The sequence below is a fragment of the Halyomorpha halys genome, unplaced genomic scaffold (genome assembly GCF_000696795.3).
Source record: "Halyomorpha halys isolate HHAL.00 unplaced genomic scaffold, Hhal_1.1 Scaffold1205.1, whole genome shotgun sequence".
NCBI classification, from domain to species: Eukaryota; Metazoa; Arthropoda; class Insecta; order Hemiptera; family Pentatomidae; genus Halyomorpha; species Halyomorpha halys.
Window position 1 is genome coordinate 293,214 of NW_027108984.1, and position 15,720 is coordinate 308,933.

At 32.1% G+C, this 15,720-nt stretch overlaps 1 protein-coding gene and 1 long non-coding RNA gene across 5 annotated transcripts in view; one reads left to right on the plus strand and one right to left on the minus strand.

The window, feature by feature from the left end:
- Nucleotides 1–1,841: 1,841 nt before the first annotated feature.
- Nucleotides 1,842–15,720, minus strand: part of LOC106688786 (uncharacterized) — a 21,235-nt gene continuing 7,356 nt past the window's right edge. The window contains exons 1-2 of one of the 4 annotated variants that reach the window (XM_067047233.1): nt 13,051–13,384; nt 1,842–2,528 (exon numbers count right to left, since the gene is read on the minus strand). In XM_067047233.1, the coding sequence (XP_066903334.1) occupies nt 2,166–2,528; nt 13,051–13,383 (696 nt within the window). In that variant the 5' untranslated portion in view covers nt 13,384 and the 3' untranslated portion in view covers nt 1,842–2,165. The other 3 variants (XM_014433422.2, XR_001344364.3, XM_014433421.2) reach the window with 3 other exon arrangements.
- The window catches only part of LOC136795720 (uncharacterized), a 44,465-nt gene continuing 35,548 nt past the window's right edge, over nt 6,804–15,720 (plus strand). The window contains exon 1 of the long non-coding RNA XR_010843375.1: nt 6,804–6,892. This is a non-coding gene — a long non-coding RNA (uncharacterized lncRNA). The remainder of the gene's footprint in view (nt 6,893–15,720) is intronic.

Sequence of the window (15,720 nt, forward strand, 5' to 3'; positions counted from 1 at the left end):
ATAGCAATAAATAAATATTTAAAAAAAAATCCTTTTTCAGTCTGAATATTTTACGTAATACTTCATTTTCAAAAACCTTAAGGTACTGTCCTTCCCTTAGTGTAAGAGGTCATGTTTTGCATCCATAAAGAACGGTCGGAAGGATAATAGTTTTGTAATTTCTAATTTTTAAGTTTTTGGATAGAAGGAACTTATTTTCATTTATATTTAATTATTTTTGTCCTGAAAAGATAGTTAGACAAAAATTAAGTGTATTTTTAATAGTTTAAAAATAAAATTGAATTGGCTTTCATTTTTTCTTTTTTATTAATAATTCAAAAACCTGATTTATATTTTCAATCAAAGTATGTAGATTCGCTTCTTTATCTTTCTCTCAAAATAAACCATTTTTTAATTATATATATAAAAGGTTGTAAAACTAAATAATAAATTAGAAATTATTTTGAAAAGTTGTTTGACTAATATTCATACATTCAGACAGTTCTTTAAAAGATTTACTCCAGTATTGTTAGAAAGAACATGTTTCCAAACAAATATTAATTTTAATTCACAGATTCAGGTAAAAAGATTGATAATTATCTTTGAATGGACTTCTCTTTAACATATCAAATATAAAACGATTAAAGTAAATGTTCAATTTTGATTTTTATATATTTATATCATGTAAATATTTAGTGATTAATTCCTTTCTAAATTTTCCTTTATTTTAAGAAACATTTACAATAAACCTACTTTTTGGAATACTCATCCGTCGCCAGGGTTTACAAATTTGAAAATCAATGCAACAATATTGTATTATTATTTAAATATTAGTTAAAAAATTGTATAAATTACCTTATATAACAAAAATATCTTGTCTCTATCTGGCTCTCTAAGTCTCAAATCTATACATTTTGCTTCGTCCATTTTTAACTATAAGATTTTTAAATTATTTCGGAAACCACTAGCTCTTGTATATATATCACACTGAAAAAATTAACCTTTGTCCTAATTCTTACAGTGTTTTAATTTTTCTGAGCATTTCACATTTTTATCAGTTCTTGTTTTGTTCATTTTTTTCTTCTTTATATCATAATCACGCCCACACATGTTTGTACACACAAACATAGACACCATATCCAAGTGAACTGTACACTATTTGTTTTTTAATTATATTTTTCACTTTTTTCATTTTATTGTTTTTCAAATTTTTAAAAGAACCCTGAGAACGCAGGTGTTCTCCGAAATGTCCAGTATATTGTGAATATTTTGTAAAATAAAGAAAATAATCACTAAATATATTATATTATATAATAATATAAAATTAACATGTTAAACCTATCTGAGGTGGAAGTGTTGGTGTATAAACAGAAGATATTTATATGTTATATTCATTTTTTATTAAAACATATTTATTGATTAAAAAATATCCAAATTAATTACCTATTTTTTTGTTTTGTTTTTAAATTATATTTCATTAATTTTTGAATTTTTTTTTACAAATAATACCTATTTAATGTTATAATATAACTGAAAACTGTTCTGCTTAATAGAGAATTAAATAGGTAAGTGAATATAAAGACCTCTTATTTGATATATTTTTAAATAATTTTCTCTTTGTTATTTTCATTAAATTTTATGGACTGTAGATCTCGAATTCTTATGGCAAAAATAAGTTAAAATTGCAGCTGATGGGTGAATTCATTGCATATTATACTTTTGATGCATTATAAAGAGGTAAGAATATTATTTTTATTATTTAAGTCCTGGAAATCAAAAACCTCGGGATAATTAGAGGAAGATAAGAAATTTAATATAAATTAAATCCCTTTCAATAACGATCAATAATATTAGAAAAGTGATAATGAACATTTAATATTTTATTTACAATAAAACAAATAGTTTCCAACCACTATGCTGGTTTTCATCACATTTATGAAACAGGAATAAAAAAGAAATTTTATCTAATACGATTATTTACAGTCTTATAAACATGGACAATATGTCCCAATCACGACACATTGATTTATTTTGATTTCTATAAAAACAACCCCTTGCACAGGTTTCATATTCTTAAGCAGTAAAGGAGCCACTTTACAGAAAAGAGTCCTTTCTCCGATAAAAAGAGCACTTCACTTCATTATAAAATTTCTGTTCATCTGCAGCCTTTATTTTCCTTTCTTCTATTAAGGTTGTTGGCTGTTAGGTTTGTCATATTTGCCAATGTCGGCTTGGTATAAAATATTATTTATTAAATGTTCCACTGTACTCTTGGTGAACGCACTATACTGCCTATGCTTCGAAGCTACGTACTCTCCGAACACAGCACTACTATCTTTTTCATAAGTCAGTCCACTTTTTAAAATTTTATAAGCCTCATCCACCCAAGGATCCTCCATAATTTTTCTCTTTTTTGGTTTGTTCTCGGGAGTTGGTTGGTATTCTTCCCAATGAGGCGGGGTCAACTCTTTCTTTATACTTGACGTTGATGGCTGATGGTCTTCAATAGTCATTTGACTTTCCACCACATCCTCGGGCTCTTCAAAGTCCTGTGGAACAAAACAAAAAGAATAATAAAAATGATAATGCACTGATAAGTAAAAATCAATAATATATATATTGTTAAAATAATAATATTTCATACAGTATAATTACAAATGGTGGGGATGAAATGTGTTCATACAATGCAATGATAATTAAAATAATTCGGAAATTTGAAAACCTTCAAACTGCAAAAATTGTGGTAAAAGATTTTACTCAAAGAGTTAAAGAGACATTGTTGGTCCCATAAATAACCACCTATCACAAAATACTCTTTGCTCATGTGAACAGAGTAGATCTAAAAGAAAAGTCATCGCATGAAATTGAAATTACATATTTAAGGAGGGTATATATCTTGGATGTTACAGCAACTTTTTCTATAAAATCGGGTGATTGGAAGTGCCACTTTATAGAATCCATTTTTCAATTTTTTTTCTCTAAAATGGGTCTAAGGATTTTGATTTTGATTAAACTCGAATTATCAATGAGCAATTAAATAGTCATTAATATCAGATAGGTCTTAAACTTATTGAAATAGTCTGTTAGGGCTTAAATGAGGACATTTTAAAAAATATTTCTCCAAAGTAATGGGGTGTATAAAAAAAAAATCACCGTTTTTCAACCAAATATTTGTATTGTCATTTCTTTCATATAAAATACAATTAATACTCAAAATATACTCTATTGTTATCTAGTCATATGCTAGCCAATTGCTCGATTCCACGCTGTTACCATTCTTTGGGATGACTTTCAAAGAACTCTGGACTGCAATTTCCACTTCCGCAAAATTATCAATTTTTTTCTCTTGAAGGAAATAGGCCTTGGATCGAAACAAGTAGTAATCCGATGGTGCGAGTTCTGGACTATATGTGGATGAGGCAGGAGTTCGAACCCATAAAGTTCTTTAAACTTTACTTTGGTTCGAAGGCAAGTTATTGCTGATTGTTGAAGAGTAAGTTCGGGAGGGACCAGTCTACTGCTCTTTTTCACCTAGTAGATGGCGACTAACAGTATCTTTCAACACACCACACTCCCTGGCAAATTCTCGAATACTTGTGGATGGATTTAACTCAACAGCTTCCTGCAGAACCTCATCAATATCCATTAATGGTCGCTGGAGCCCTTCTTCCTTTCCAACGTCGGATCTCCTCTGTAAAATTTTTCAAACCGCGCAGCGCGCTGGTCAAGGACACCTTCCTCTTCATATTTAACAATTTCACAAGTTGCTTCAGCGGCAGTGAAATTTTTTTCCAGTAATGGCCCAACATTACGAGAATTTCGTAGAACACTGTCATGTTTCTTTTTTGAAACAAATAACTAAACGGAGGCTTTTTTTTTTTTTTTAAGAAGTCGATAAAAAATTAAGAAGAAAAATAAAACATTTTTGTTCAAAATTTTCGCCTTCTCTGGTCTTTAGATTTCCACCAATCTATACAAAGCTTGGGGACGTATGCAGGGCGGTTAATGAGAGTTATGGGATGCGGCCACTGGACCAGATTTTTAGTAAATCGTTCTTAATCAACCTAACAATTATATAAAACCATTTCAAACACCTTAATTTTATTGTTCCAATCATAATTACGGGACCCATGTCCTGCGCAATATCTCCTAATACCTTATGTTCTTCATCTAAAAGTTATTCTAATGAAAATGATTCCCAAACCTCGAAAGCCGCCAGAATACCCATCCTCCTACCGTCCTATCTCTCTGTTACCTATCATAGGAAAAATCCTTGAGAAACTCATCTTGAAACGCCTGTATCCCATCCTTGATTCCAACCACATAATTCCAGATCACTGGTTTAAATTCCGAACATCCCATTCCACTATCCAGCAATGCCATCATGTGGTTGATGTTGTCTTGTCTTCATTGGAGCGTGGAATGTAACTGCTCGGGAGTCATTCTTGATGTAGAACAGGCATGCAGATCGAGTCTGGCATCCAGGACTACTATACAAGATCCGTAAATTCCTACCCCCTACATACTTCCTCATTATCCCTTCTTATTTCTCCGATAGATTATTATACAATGATACTTACATTGTATCCCAAACCCTCCAATCCCACATCACCACCCTTGAAGAATGGTGCCAAAATTGGAGTATTAAAATTAATTCCAATAAATCCCACCAAATCACATTTACCCTTTGTCGTAAGCCAATGACCTCTTGCCCTACAGTATCCGTTAATAATACCCCACTTATTCCTGTCGAACAGATCCGTTACTTAGGACTACATCTCGACAAGACAGGAAACTGCTCGTCGATTTCCACTATTACAACATTTACTACACAAACGGTCTAAATTGCCAATCCATTACAAAAGACTAATCTACATGACTATTATAAGGCCTATCTGGACGTACAGAGTTGAGCTTTGAGGCTCCACTAAACCATAAAATTCCTCCCGAATCCAATCCTTACAGTCCAAAATCCTTAATGCTTCTTACTTTGTCACAAATCAAATCATCCATCATGACCTCAATGTCCCATATGTTGCCGATTTGGCCAAAACCAGATACCATTCCTTCCATGGAAAACTTCCCAACCACCCAAATCCACTTGTTTCTGACCTGGTTTCTCCTTCATTACCTAATAATCCTCCTAGGCGTCCGAAAAGAAGATGGCCTCGAGATTTGAGGCCGTAAGTATCGTATCCATGACAAGTTTAGCTTTTAGTTTCAACTACAGTTAATTTTTACCCATCTCTGTATGGGGTTATAGAGACAACTGTCACGCTACCTGATAGTACGGCAGTGTACCACGATCATAGTGGCTGTCCCTGTTGCTAAAACATGTTTTCAACTATTATGCTGGATCTACATGTTGGCAACTTGCCGCCAATCCAAGACTAGTACAATTGCTTGGCAAACAACTGCATTTACTCGCTTGTGTTTATGGTTTGTATTTACTCTATTTTTATTACAAAATGGAACAAAATAAGTATAAACGCAATAAAAGGAAACGTAAACATCAGCAATATAAGTGATAGCGGGTAAGAATGTTTTATTGATGAGTAACATTAAAAACCTATTAACTATATAGATGAGTATAAAGAATTAGTTAAATTAATAATGGAGCGTATGTAAAAACAATCATGTAAAAAGAAAGAACAAGGGATAAGAAGAAATATATGGAGAATAGGGAATGAAGAAAGTAAGAAAAATTCCTTTCAGAAAACATTCCCTATGGGTGATGTCTTTTTTGTTTTCATAGCCCTGATGAAGACCTGAAAATCAGGCCGAAACAAATAAATAATTCTTTGGTTTATTTGTGTTTTTCTGCTGACCTCTCTCCTCCCCCCCACTCCCCGACCATCTTTTCCTCTTATATATCTACGGTCAACTATCTTCACCTCATTAAAATTTACAATATTCAATAAGAGTTAATTATTGAATCCAAAAGTTGGGGTAATTCTTTAATTAATTAAAACACGGAAAGCACAAATATTTATCTGTTGGCAGTTCTAAAACAGTGCAAACTGAAATCAAATCTGTGTATGCAGCACAAGTAACTTTTTAGTTGTGCCCAAAAGCACAACCAACGGGTTGATTGCAAAGTCAGGCCATCTTGTACTAGAGCCTGTCTTTGCGCATTCTAGATTTGTCACACATGAGCCTCAGTAAGATTTAGAGAGCTATGTAGAGACTAGTATGGCAATAAAGAAATAAATACTTAATTTCCATTCAATATTTACTATTATAACCCTCCATAACTCCGACAAGTGGAATTCTCAAATTGTAGTTCAAGACATTGATGTCAGCGAAATCAATAAAGAAGGTAAATTTCATTCACACCCTACATTTTTCACAAAAAAGGAAAATGGAATAACCCAATTCCATATGGTTATTATTATCCATAATATAAATTGAATTGTATCAGGTTTTTCTGTTTTTAAAAAATTTAATGCCCATGCGCGAATTTGCCACAGTTTCACAAACATATACCTTCACCGTTAAAACTGGTTTATAATAATTTAGTGACAGAAAAATGATTAGCATTCTACAGCCTTAAACATCGTTTTATATACTGTCTAATTTCTTTTCTTTTAATAATTTTGTACTATTCTGGGCTGAAACTCCAAGGAGATAAGACCTATTCTTATTAAATCAACGAAATGTTTCGATATCGATCTATCGATTGCTGATTAATAGTTTTTTATATAATTTGGTCTAGGAACCACTAATCTCATTATCATTGTTGAGGTTAAAAACAAAATAAAATGTTTATTATTGCAAGTTGGCAGCACACATTAAAAATAATCATATTTTATTAATAGTATAGGAATGGTTTAAAAGTAAAAATGATTACCACATGGGTATGTTGTAGTATGCATCTCGGCTTATATTTGAACAACAAGAACTTCATACTTTGGTAAGCAAACCATTTCGTTTTGTAATCACTAGATGGTTCAGTTTTCTTGACACCAAAAGCCCTTTGCCTTTCCCTCCTGAATGAGCCCAGGAGCGAATCCATTTTTTTCTTTATCTCCCTAACATCCCTATTCATGGCCCATGCTATAGTTTTCCATGCTTCTTCTCTTTTGAAAGGATTTTTGTATTGATCGAACCTAGGATCCCACAGGCATCTGTGTTCTCTATATTTATCGATCAGTTTCAAACACTCGCTATTGTCCCAATCCATTATGATTCATTAATAGATTTTAAAAATGAATAACTATATAAATCAAAGGCAAAAACTCTTTATACCATAATTATAAGTTCAAATTTCAACTTTTAAGTGAACTTACAGACTATAATGACATAGGAAACTACAGGCGAATGAAGAACGCTCTAAGAACACGTTCTAAATATTCCGTTCAGAATCGACCGCACCAACATTCTAGTACACCTCGAATGCTCGGAGTGGGGGAAGAATGGGCGGGGATTGTTTGGGGGCGGGGCCAGAGCATTGATGTCAAGGACATTCCTATACAATATGCGGGCGGGCGGTGAAGTATTTATTTTTTAATAGGAGAACCGGCATGCAAAAAAATTAAAATCAGAATTGAATATTATTTTGTAAATTAGTTAGAAATTGTTGTGTTATATCACAAAAATCTTCCTATTAAGACGGAATTCCATTAAAACTACACCAGCGTTGCCAATCGTGAACATACCCTATATACAAATCTAAATTTTTACTTCCACTAATATATGTAATATAAAAAATAATAATAATAATAATAATATATAACATACATACGTAATATATAATAGGGAAAAGTATTGTGACCGTGTAAAATTTCTGATTCGATTTTTCGAAGGTACAGCTGACATCCTAACCCTATTCGCACCACGTTTACCGATGACACATATCTATTGTCAGTTAATAATGACCCTTCCATTGTGGCTGTTTTGACAGAAGTCAAACTCAGAGTGATTCTGACTTCTGACCCATTCTGACTTTGACGTCTGTCAAAACAGCCCTGCAACGTGGGGCGAAACGTTGGCTCAGTTAATAGTTTTCATAATTCGAGTTATTTTTGACTATTTATTTGCCGACATTTCGCCCCAATGTGTAGAACTGGGGGCCCTCATCAGGGCTGTATCATAAAAATTACTAAAATTTGGTATCGATACTCCTATCTTATCATACACTTAAAATTAATTAACGATATCCCATACCATTAAAAGGAAAGTTTTGATAACTTACTTTTACCGGTCGGCGTAGATTCCTCATACCTATTTCTGATAAAAATTTTACGTATCTGAGGTTAAAGGAAAAAGTTGGGACAACTGTCAAGTCCGACAGATACATGCTCCCTAATATGGAATGTAGGTAAGAAATTATCGATACGTTCCTATGTCTGAATATGATTATTTTTTATTTATTTGCACCTGTTATAGACATACAGAAGGATGGGTTAGAAGAGAAAATAACTACAAAAAACTTGTCTTAGGACTTGCAGGCAGAAGTGAATCTTCTGGATATGAAATGTATTAAAATTTTATTAGTAATGATCATGCGCTCCCTCTTATAACTTAAGGCAGAAAATATCAGTTCCAAAATAATGATAATAATAATAAGTCGTTAAACCAGTAATACTATACGGGACCGAAACCATATGCCTCCCCAGTCTGGAAGAACTACTGAGAATAGAACGAAGAATCCTAAGAAGAATCTACGCCCACAAAAAAACACAAGAAGGATACAGGCTAAGATCCAACAAAGAAATCTACAAAGACACAAAGGACCAAGACAGGGATAAGGATTGGTAGACTGAAATTCCACGGACATGTGTTAAAAAAGCCCAGGAAAGACTAACCAAGAAAATATTCCAAAAAATCCGAGGATACAAAAGCTGAGGAGGATACATCAGGCAGATAAGGAAGAAACGGAAAGACTAGGAATAACGGACCAGGACTGTCTGGATGGAGAAGGATATTGGAAAAGATTGAAGGAGATCAAGGTTCTGTGGGAAAGAGAAATTCGGAAAAGGGGGTCGCTGGGACAGCAGAAAGTGAACAAAGGCACGCAGAGATAATCAGGGAACAATGGAAGGAAATATAAAACTAAAACAAAGAGAAGTAATGATATTCGCGCGGTCTCTAAGGCCGTTTCATGAAAAAAATTATAATAATAATTAGAATTTACAGCCACTTTTTATGTCAATCCTAGTAGGGAAATTTTTATTTTGTTAACAGGAGCTCATATCGGACGGATAATGCCGGGTTTGCTAAACTAATGTAAGCTCCTATTCTCCAATTACAATATAAAAATTTTCCTAGTAGAATTGACTGGTGCTGTCCTCTCCCCACCAATTCAGTTTAATCTCCGTCACAAAATCAATTTACTCCCATACGTTTTTTTTTTTCTTGAATTGTTCGTCGAACAATGGTGGAAATTGTGAAAAAAACTCCAAAATGAAATGTGTCCTATTATGCTGATGAATGTGGATTCTTACACTCAAATAGCTATAAACGAATTCAGCTTAATTGGTTTTCCCATCAAATAATATTTGAGAGCTCTAGACCTAATCATACAGACGTTATTTTGGCATTGGAAAAAAAGAGAATTTTTTAATTTGGTGTTGTTTTTTTAAACCAATACCAATGAAAGTTCGTGTACACATTGTAGTTTTTCAAAAGTAGGTTTGTTTCTTGAAATATTTTTTATGAATTTTTAGGGCCACTGCTTTTGCACATTTTTGATAGACCAGAAAAAATGAGCTTTATTGACCTCTTTGATGAGACTATTTTCCCATAAAATTGCACGTATTGGAGCAACTGTTGAGTAAGTTTCACTGGCTTATGAAGTCAGGGGCTTGGTCGGAAGGTCTAACCAAAATAAGGTGAGAACAATAATCAAATTGACCACTATGATTCAGAATAACATTTCATTTATAACAAAAATGATTTTAATGATGGAAAAAATAAGATTTGTATTTTTACACCTTAAAATAAAAAAATAAAAAATATATAGAATAAATAAAACAGTCCATTTAATTCAGCACCCTGAATAAGATAAAAATTCATGAGAACACAGAAGATTTAAACAATTTAAGGTTTTTGCACAAAAATGCCAGTTTACCACCTCTGTGCGTTGGTAAAGAAGTTGCACTTAATGATCTAGAACAATATTTCACTAAATGGATGATTAATTTGAACATTGAAAAATGTAATTCACTAAAAGTTTTAACTCTTCGATGCCCACCAGCTAATCCTCAAAGGTAAACATGTGAAATGGAATCCTGCCAGTGAAACAGGAAGATACCTGGGAATTCACCGCCTTAACTGGAATCACCATATCAACATCAAACTAACTCAAACCTACGCAAGGTTAGCAATGCTATATCCTATCTTAAACAGAAATCCCAAATGAAAACCAGAAATAGCAGTTCTTATATTTAAAACAATTATCAGGCCACTGCTGATGTACGGCTGTGAAGTCTAAGGAGCGGCATCCTTCACGAAAAGGAATAAACTACAATATTTTCAAAATCAAAGTCCTAAGAATCGCAGTAAATGCTCCTTGGTTCATACGAAATAGCCAATTGCATCGGGAATTACAAATGGAGTAAATAGAGGATTACATAAAAAAAACGGTTCATGAAATTCCACTCCCAGTTACCGACAGTTAAAAGAGCAGTGACTGAAGCCCAAGCTGCAGGACATTCTGTTTGAGAGGCCTCTGGTTCGGAGCCCGTGGAACGATTCCCAGCACAACTAGGAGCTTCATGAAGGAGCTCGGGGTCGATGTCCAGAACGTGGCTAGGTTGACAGAGACTATAATACTTCACTCCCTGGGGATCATACACCACCACATGCATGGAAATTAATGAGTATGGGAGTTTATCCAGAAGTGCGATGGCATATAGGCATCGCATATCTTATTTGTTGTTTTAGTAATTACTTTATTATTTTAAATATTTTAATATTTGTTATATAGGCGAATTTGTTGATCAGATGAAATAGGGGTTGTGAAATAGTAGGGAAAGAAAAAAAATAAGGAATAAATCGAAAAACTAGTAGTTAGTTTGTAGACTGGTATTAATTGTAAAAGAAAACTGTGGAAGAAAAAAAAATGTTATCTATCTATTATATTATATTCATTAATTCATTATTTACACTATCTCTATTTTACTTATTATTATTATTTTTATTTTTTTTTCTCTCGTCTTTTTTTTTAAAATTAACTTGTTTCTTTTTACCATTAGAGAGCAATTGTTTGTCTTGTTAAGTCTACAAATATCGCTATTTTTTAAATTTTACTTTTTTCATTTATTAAGAAGTATTATTCTTATCTATTTATTTTATCTTTTTTCCTTTAAATTGTAACATTGTATATAGTTAGAAGTGTCTTCTGTACGAGACTATAACATATTTGAAAAATACTGTCAATCATTTATATATTTTTAATTAGTTGAATGGTTTCTTTACATTAAGGAGATTCATAAACAATGAGAAAATATTATTTAATTTATTTTGATGGCCTGGTTCGGAAAAAACTGATTACATTTACAAATTGCTCATTGCTGATACGCCTGAATATATAGATGAGTGACCATGTGCCACAAGATAAAATAATCACGCATACGGAATTTGTCTAGCCACTTGCAAAGGCGTACCTGGATTTATTTTTGGTGTCCGGGAAGGATTTAACTTTCAGGCCCCCTGCTACTCCAAAATAAAATAAATTATAAATAAATAAAGCAATTTTTTCCTAATAAACAATAAAGTTCTCGTCTAATTAAAAAATGCTTGCATGAAGAAGATGGTCAAGGATAGGATCAAGAAGAAAAAAAAATAGTTTTCAACTATTTATTAAACTTTGACAATAAATAAATACAGTGGCCTCTCGTTAATCAGAATTAAATAAAACAAGGGGGATTCAGATTAGCGAAAAATTCTGATTAGCTAAAAAAAAAAAAAAAGATCACATCATAAATAACAAATCAATTTAAAAACAAAAATCATAAATATGAAGTAAATGGTCGGGAGATGCTGTAAAAAAAAAAAAAAGGAGCAACAAATATCTAGTTGCCGACGTTTCGCCTCTGTATGTAGAGCTTCATCACGGCTAAAATGATACATAACAACATAAATATTTTGACAATGTAGAAACAGTTGTACTGCCATCTCCCCTCCACCTACATACGTCACACCACATGTGCTTTCCCTTCTGTGCGTCTAAAAAGGCTTCAATGAGCAAACTTTTATTTAGTGCATCAAGTCTTTACAATAAGTAATGTCAACTACTTATAGCTCGAAATCATAATATATTATTATTCATTTATTAGAATAAATAAAGAAGAATAGCCAACGTGACTGAGAAGTGAATAGTGATGGTTAAAAAACAAAATAATTTAAAGAGTTGATCGTAGGCAGGGCACGTAGCTTTTAAATATGATATTGATAATAATTAAATTTTGAAATATATAATTATTAAAGATTAATGAAACATATATTTATTCGTATGTGCCTTGTAATTTCTGTAATCGGAACTAATTTGGAAATTTGACAGTTCGATGTTTTGGAAAATTAAAAACAAAAAAATGTTTTCTTTTAAATTCTCATTAATGCTAAGCGATTATTTAATTTGTTAAAACTGTAAGATTTCTCATTTATAATAAGAAAAAAAATATATAAAATACTCTTTGCATGGATTTATTTAAAATGTGATACAAAAAAATGAGTTCCCAAAAAATGTGTATTATGCATATTTCTGTAATAATTTAAATTAATTTTACAGAAACAAATGATTTATACAATATATATTATGTATTTCTGATTCCAACAAAATTTATTATGAACGCTTCCATAGGAATTAGATTATCCGATATCAAAACTATAAATTTCCGGGTTAGATTTTCACGGTAATTAAAATAACTTGCCTATAGATCGGGAATTTAAAAATGTCCTTAACACATGTACACTTTTATTTGAAAATAAAAATGTTATTGCATGTTGAATCTTCTCTAAAAAACAAAAGTAACTTTTTTTTTTTTTACACAGGTTCGGATTACCAAGATTTCACTGTACTTATTTATAAGTATACATAGTAACTTTATAATTAAAAATAAAACTTACCTCCAAGTCCTCCTCATCGCTGCCGGCAGTTGACGATGTTGATTTAGGAGGCAGGTCCACATCTTCTAAAAAACGCAAAAGATCGAACGCAAACCATTTCCCTTTTTTGCCGGAAGATAGCAGCTTATACCGCTCACGATGAAACGCTGAACGCAAATTCTTTATTTTCTTTTTAATCCTGGATACCGTACAATTATATTTACTAGCTAACAGTCTTAACCTATCATTTCTGATTCTACTGTCTTTATATTCGTTGAGTTTGTTGTTCCATAATTCTGGTAAATTACGATAATCTTCAATAAACGATTTGGTGGTATCTCTATCCCAATCCATGCCGCACGAAACGAACTGCTACAACGTCTGTTGGAAAACGACTGGATTGTTCGACACGTTGAATCATGTCGAGAGGTGACGCATGCGCCTGGCAACAACAATGTGCAGCATGCGGCAAGGGGAGGGATGCTATGTAATGGTAAATCTACCGAAATAGGTCAAACCGTTCCAGCTTCAAATACCTCCGAGTTTCACTCCAACTGATTTATAACTTTTATATCCTTTCTATATTTAAATAGAAATAGTTATTCAATTTCATTAACTTCTTGTATTGATATTTAAAAATAATAACACAAGATTCGTTATAATTTTTAAAAAAACTTTTTTAAAACTCAATACCTGTTACTACCTCGATCTATTCTTATAGTACAAGAGCCCAAGAGGAGGAAAAAGTCAGTTGTGTCAATGTATGAATCTACCAAGTATAGTTAGGGGGAATAAAAAATGACGGCTGTTTCAAAACCTTAAACACATTAATTTTTCATTCAGAGCTTAAAAACTACCAACAACAATAGAAAATCTAAGAGAACATCATTTAAAGTAGAGTAAATTTGCTAAACTGTAAGCCCTAATAGAGCTATTTACGTTCAATAGTTCTCGAGATATAGCTTTTTAAAAAGCAATATTTCATAAAAATGTATAGAACTTACTGAAAGATCAGTAGTTAGTTAATTTATTTTGAAAAATCTTGAGATATCGAAACCATTTGACGTACAGATGTCTGTTAGCACTCAAATTAAAGCTACTGTAATGGGTTTGAAGTAGTTTGATACGTTTATCGTCGTAGGAGTAGTAGTTTTCATGATATTTACTAAAAATAAATTGATTTATAGTTGTTCGGACAAATTTTCATTTGCAAAATTTGTATTCATATGTGAATATCATAAAAACTACTATCCCTACGAGGATAAGTGTCATAAACTACTTTATAATAAGTTAAATTTCCTTGATTTTGAGTGCTGGAAGACATATGTGCGTCTTATGGATCTAGAGATATATTTTTTTAACAGTTTGTGAGTTTATTTTGTCAAATATCATAAAAAATGCTACTACAAACATAAACGTAATAAACTATTTTATAGTAAATTTAACTATCTTTAATATCAGTGCTGGCAAACATCTGTACGTCCTATAGTTTTCCAAAACTCAAATTTATTGTCCAAAGAACTATAAATCAATTTATTTTAGAAAATATCTTGAAAACTACTATTCCTACGAAGGTACAGATCATAAACTACTGTATAGAACGTTAAACTAGCTTTGATTTGAGCTCTAATAAACATCTGTAGTTCTAATGGTTTTTGAGATATTGATTTCTCAAACTAAATTCAATAACTACTGATTTTTTAGTGCATTTCTTCCTCGGTTCTTCTATCCACGGTTCAGTACTCTGGTGTTCAGTCAGAGGAGATTGACAATTATTTCCCGTATTCAGAATAGTGTCAAAACGTTTCTTAAACGTATCCAGTATATCTACCGGATTAGTAAGGCTATAATTATTTTTCTCTGTTATTTTTGTTGGTACAAAGTCCCGAAATTTAAGCGATCGGTAAATCGGTAAAATACCTTTGTACATGTTTCTCTTACGTTATTTTCTATTTCTATTATTCTCCTTTAAAATATTCTTTGTTTTTATTTACGATGAATTTAGGCGTCTCATTCTTTGAGGCCCGGACGTAACATTGTTTTCGCAACGACTGTTGAGAGTTTGAAACTTTTCTTTGTTCATACATTTTAAGACACTCTTTATCGAACCATGGTTTGAACCCATACACAAACCATCGACCTCTTCAATATTATCTCCAATTCCTACCCATAATCTCTCGATATCTTTACGATCCTCATCAAAATTAACATCTCTAGATTTTACGCCCTAAAGCCCCAACGAACTACAACAATGTCATAAAGCTTTAAATTTATCTTTGATTTCGATCGCGCATGGATTTCTAATTTAAGGGATTTTTAATTTCTCCAGATTAAAATTTTCGGAACAGATACCGTTTTCATTTCTCTTCTCTGTATTATGTTTTTGTCGAATTTTCGCAATTACTAGTTCATGATCTTCCCCGCAATAAGATCTCACGTTATTTGTAATGTTTTGTCATCTATATTGTACCAAGACATGATCGAGTTGGATGAGAATGGTTGTGAAATATATACTATGTTTATACACGGTGTTTCATTATAAGATGCATTCCAGTGAGGTATGGGTAGGTAAGAAAAATATATGTTAAAAACAATTTTTTATTTTCTAAATCCCTTGTTGCGGCCAACATATGATCGGTAATCGACTACGTGACATATGATATAAAAAACAAAACAAATCCGCTCTCTGTT